Here is a 4,877-nt window from a genome sequence, read left to right as displayed (position 1 = left end):
TAAGAAAATTTTTAAGTATGCCGTCGTACCGGTGTTTCAGTGATTTTTAACCGTTGATTTTAATTATAAAAAATATATATAATTAAGATCAACGGTTAAAAATTACTAATACACCAGTATAACAGTACACTTGAAAATCTTTCTAAATTTAATAGACCAAATTTAAATTGACCGACCTAGCCTGGTTCAGTGGTTCACCACACTAAGAAAGTAAGAAACACATAGATCGATCTAGAAAAGGAGCATAGGGTCCCCACTGTTCCACGCACTATTAATGAATGTATGAGCATGGCAAACGCACCACGCAATTACTATCATTTTTACAAGGAATAACATTTACAAGATAATAAAAAAATAGTTTAAATAATTTAAAATTATTTTATTTATGTTCATTAGTTTAATAAATATATAACTATAAATATTACATATATAAAATTATAAATATTAAATTAAATATAAGATTTAAAAATATATTTAAGTTCTTGATCTTTTTAAATTTGGACACATTGATTTTTATATCTAATTTGTTCCATTTTAAAAATTATTTTACGTGTGCATCCATACCAACTAAATCAGTACAACAAGAGTCACGTTTAATTTTTCTATTAGGTCGGTCTAACAGATCCAAGTGAATATAAAAGATTGATATATCTAAATTTTAAAAAAATTAAGAATTTAAATGTATTTTTAAATTATCGAAAATTTAAATATCTACAAATAAAAAAATTAAAAATCTATTTATCTTTTTCTTTTAATTTTAATATACACTTTATTTTTATGGTCTAATAGACTAAAAAGTTTTACGCATATTGTTGGTAATAATTCGGATGTTTTCCATAAAATGGAAGGGTTTCTCCATTAGGAAGGAAATAAATATTTTTGGTAGATATAGTGTCATGGGAATATTATTCATTTAGGGATTTATGATTTGACTATAAATTATAAAATACTACTTGCTATTCAAAGTGCGATGACCATATATATGTCAATTATTTAATATTATTAATTGAAGCTTACACTTATTTACTATTTTAAACTGGGATTACTAGCTATAGCTGTTGATTATTGACGTTTTCTGACTCACTAGTCACTAGGACAAGCAAGGGTGTAAATTTTTTTACTAAAGATAGGAGACTCAAACCCGCAACCTCTTAATTGAGTATAGGGAGACTATGCCATTTGAGCTATTACTCATTGGCTAATATTCATTATATATAATCTTTGTTTTTTGTGCATATAAATGCAAGAGGTTGTTGGGCACATGATATTGTGTGCCTTAGCTCAGAAAATCTTTAATTCCAACGCCTGAAGCATATTACTCTCTCTCGTTCCCTCTCTCTCTGCTCTAGCCTTTAATAATATGGCTATGATCATATAATATATGATGAATAAGTGCTCAGTTATCTTATATTGATTGTTGATACGACCAATACACATAGAACTGCTTCTGCTTCTCTCATCACTATTCTTAATTACTTAGAGAAACTGTTTGCATTTCATTGAGTTCATCACAGGCGGCACAAATAAGAAAACTTGCAACAATGATTGAAAAAATATCTTCTTCAGAATCTTCAGCTACCAAAACCAACAAGAAATATGGAGGCTGGAAGGCTGTACCTTTTATTTTAGGTCAATTTCTCTCTTCTTCAATCAACTCTGCTACTTCTTCTTCTCCTTATAATTCTCATTCTTTTTCATCTATCAGATCGAGTTATCAATTCACAATCACCCATTTATATAAAACTAACTGATTAGTTTATTAAAAAAAAACGTTTTTTTTTGTCAAAATGATATCACTAAGGTGATCATGATCCGGTCCACGAATATTTTAAAGGCTATTTTAGTATGATTTTATCATGTTTATAGTTGAGTCTGGATCAAAACGAACTCGATTTTACCTGTCCCATGTACACCATAAAAAAAATTAAAAAAAGTATATATATTTTAAATTAACTCCAATATTATGTTATATTAATTATAAATTTATTATTTTATTTTTAATCACACTTGTTGAATTAGAAAATAAAACAAAGAAACATCAAATTAGAATTTATAAACAAATTCAAATTTAAATATGGTTATCAACTTCTCGACAATAAGTTTTTTCTTTATAAATAAGTGTATCATAAATAAGTTTTTTTATAAATTATTGTTAAAGTTTCAAAAGCCCGATTTTCACCCGTTTTAGACCAGGTATAATTATAGCCCAAAAATATTTAAGTTTCATCATTAGAATCTAAAAAATAGACTCGGTGTACATTTAGAATCGAGTCTAGATTAAGACAAATTCGATTTCACCCGGCCTATATATATATATATATTATTTGTTATTTTTATGAAAATAAAAAATAATATATCACAATTGTGCCGGTAGTGCTGTGCTGGGGTGACCGTCTTTTTTTATTTTTTAAAATTTGTTTCCCTTATATATAAAAGCTTGAAATTAAAGAATAATCCTCTATGAGCGATGGTTGACAAATTCTGTGTTGTGTCTCATCATATATAGCTCTATTATTACAAGTTGCAAGTGCTCTTAATGTCCGTTTTTATAAGCTATACTAAGATTGCTTATATATTATTATATATGTAACTATCTAAGTGGTGCATGCTTAATATTATATGTTTGGTAAGCTAATTTATTTGCATTGCAATAATGAGTGCAGGGAATGAAACGTTTGAGAGGTTGGCAGTGTTTGGGTTACTTCTGAACTTTATGGTGTATTTGACAACACAGCTTCATCTAAACCAAGTCAGCGCTTCAAATGTTTTGAATATTTGGTTTGGGTTGACCAACTTTGGTCCCTTGCTCGGTGCCTTCATTTCTGATGCCTTTTTTGGTCGCTTCAGGACTATTGCTTTTGCTTCCTTTGCTTCTCTTTTGGTACTCTCTCTCTCTTGCTAGATCAATTTTTAATCGAAAGATAAAATATATTGTTAAATTATTGGACTAAGAGAATTGAATGGATGACTAAATAATAATAAAAAAAATAAAGTATGATTATTTTTTATTATTTTTTGTAAAATAATTAGAGTAGTACTATATTCTTTTTTTTAAATGTTTTTATTTTGTTTGGGTGATGTGTACAATAAAAGTAAACTTATTATTAAATCATGTTTACTTATTTATATAGGAATAATAATATGCTCAGCTTAGATTTTTAACTCAAAATAATTTTTGCCAAATATATAAAAGTAAATTTAAATTACTTCTAAAATTAATTTTAAGTACCTCTCAAAATATTTTTGAAGAGATATATGATGTTAGATAAAAATAAATAATAATAAGGTGTCACTAATTAGTTGTTTAATTTGTTATACAATTATTATTGCCCCTGTGGTTGAGACAATGGAGAAGATGGTTTGGGCAGACATCAATGGAGGAAAACGGAAATGTTTGTAAATAAAAAAAATTTAATAAAAAAAATAAAAATTTATTTTATTTAATATTTATTAATTTTAGTAATAATTAATGAATAATAAATAAAATAAATTTTGTCTTTTTTTTAGTATTACAGAAAAAAATACAAGTAGACCCTGAGCTACAGTTTTCACATTAAATGTGGCACATGCATGAGTCTAGGCATTATTTGATTTCTTTCTTTTTTACTACAAAGTTTTTAATATTATTAAGTGCAAAAATAGGTATACTAAGTGGGGATAGTTTCAGATTGTTGTCACTGCATGCATATATATACACACTCAGTTTTACTAGTGAAACCATGAAAACTAACCGAAACAAAATGAAATTTAAAATTTTATATTAATTAATTAATATTGTATATATACTTATTGTTTTTTTGTATTTATTCACATATATAGCATGCCTAGTGCTTACAATTTTGGTCGTCGAATCTAACAAGTTAGGTTAAGGACAACAAGAACATCTCAATTGGTTTAAAGACAGACATATAATGGGGATTTTTTATTTTAATATGGAAGAGGGAAGTGAGTTTTACGTTAATGTTACAAAAAATAGAGTTTTACAGTGTTATGGAGGCGCTGTTCTAGGCAAACACAATACGCAGACTGCGTATTGTAATTTAATATTAACATAATACAATAGGCAGTTTGCGTATTGTAATTTAATATTAAAATAATACAATACGCAGTCTGTGTATTGTCTTTATAAATTAAAAATAAATTAATTTGGTAATTCGCACTCTGCAAATTCTATAACTTCTAGAATTTTGTAAAACACCATAACTTCCAATATTAAAAGATTACACCAATTTTTATCCAATATCCAAAAAAATTAATCATATAATGGATTTGAGCAAAAAGTAAATAAATAAATACATAAAGAACAAATTACTAAAAGAGGAATAATGGACTTGATCGATGAAAATGACATGAAAGAAATGAATGGTCACTTCTATCCCTAGTCCGTTCCAAATGATCTGAAATTATTAACTTATCCTAAAAATTTAAATTAACAGAAAATATATATAATTAGATCTCTAATTAAAATATATTATTACTCCAACACAAACTATTTTAGTTAACTATTTGTCTTACGTCCTTTTTTATTTCTTAATTTTTTTTATCTTACATTATTATTAGAAAATTATTTCTTTTCAAAATAATTGTCAATTTAAAATACATCACATACATTGTCTAATTTTTTTTCCCACATGGATAGAATTTCATTGCTTCAGTCTTTTAAAAAGAATAATCGTCAATTAATTAATCTTTTACTACTTATACAAATATAAATTAATTCTGTGACTATATATATAAGACACACAAAAAAAAAGAAGATTGATGAATATAAAATTATTATAAGCTAATCTAATGAAAATATTTTTGGGAGGGAGAAATAAATAAATATTAACCTTTTATTATTATCCCTCCAAAAGAGAAACTGTAATTTTTCATTA

At 26.2% G+C, this 4,877-nt stretch overlaps 1 protein-coding gene across 1 annotated transcript in view; it reads left to right on the top strand.

Annotated features, from left to right (window-relative positions):
• Positions 1,245-4,877, top strand: part of LOC107631916 (protein NRT1/ PTR FAMILY 2.13) — a 5,886-nt gene continuing 2,253 nt past the window's right edge. The window contains exons 1-2 of the mRNA XM_016335505.2: positions 1,245-1,629; positions 2,664-2,881. Of these exons, the coding sequence (XP_016190991.1) occupies positions 1,542-1,629; positions 2,664-2,881 (306 nt within the window). The 5' untranslated portion in view covers positions 1,245-1,541. The remainder of the gene's footprint in view (positions 1,630-2,663; positions 2,882-4,877) is intronic.

The sequence above is a fragment of the Arachis ipaensis genome, chromosome B03, assembly GCF_000816755.2.
Source record: "Arachis ipaensis cultivar K30076 chromosome B03, Araip1.1, whole genome shotgun sequence".
Classification (NCBI taxonomy): domain Eukaryota; kingdom Viridiplantae; phylum Streptophyta; class Magnoliopsida; order Fabales; family Fabaceae; genus Arachis; species Arachis ipaensis.
Note: the sequence above shows the minus strand (reverse complement) of the source record. Positions and strands in the feature narration are given on the sequence as shown.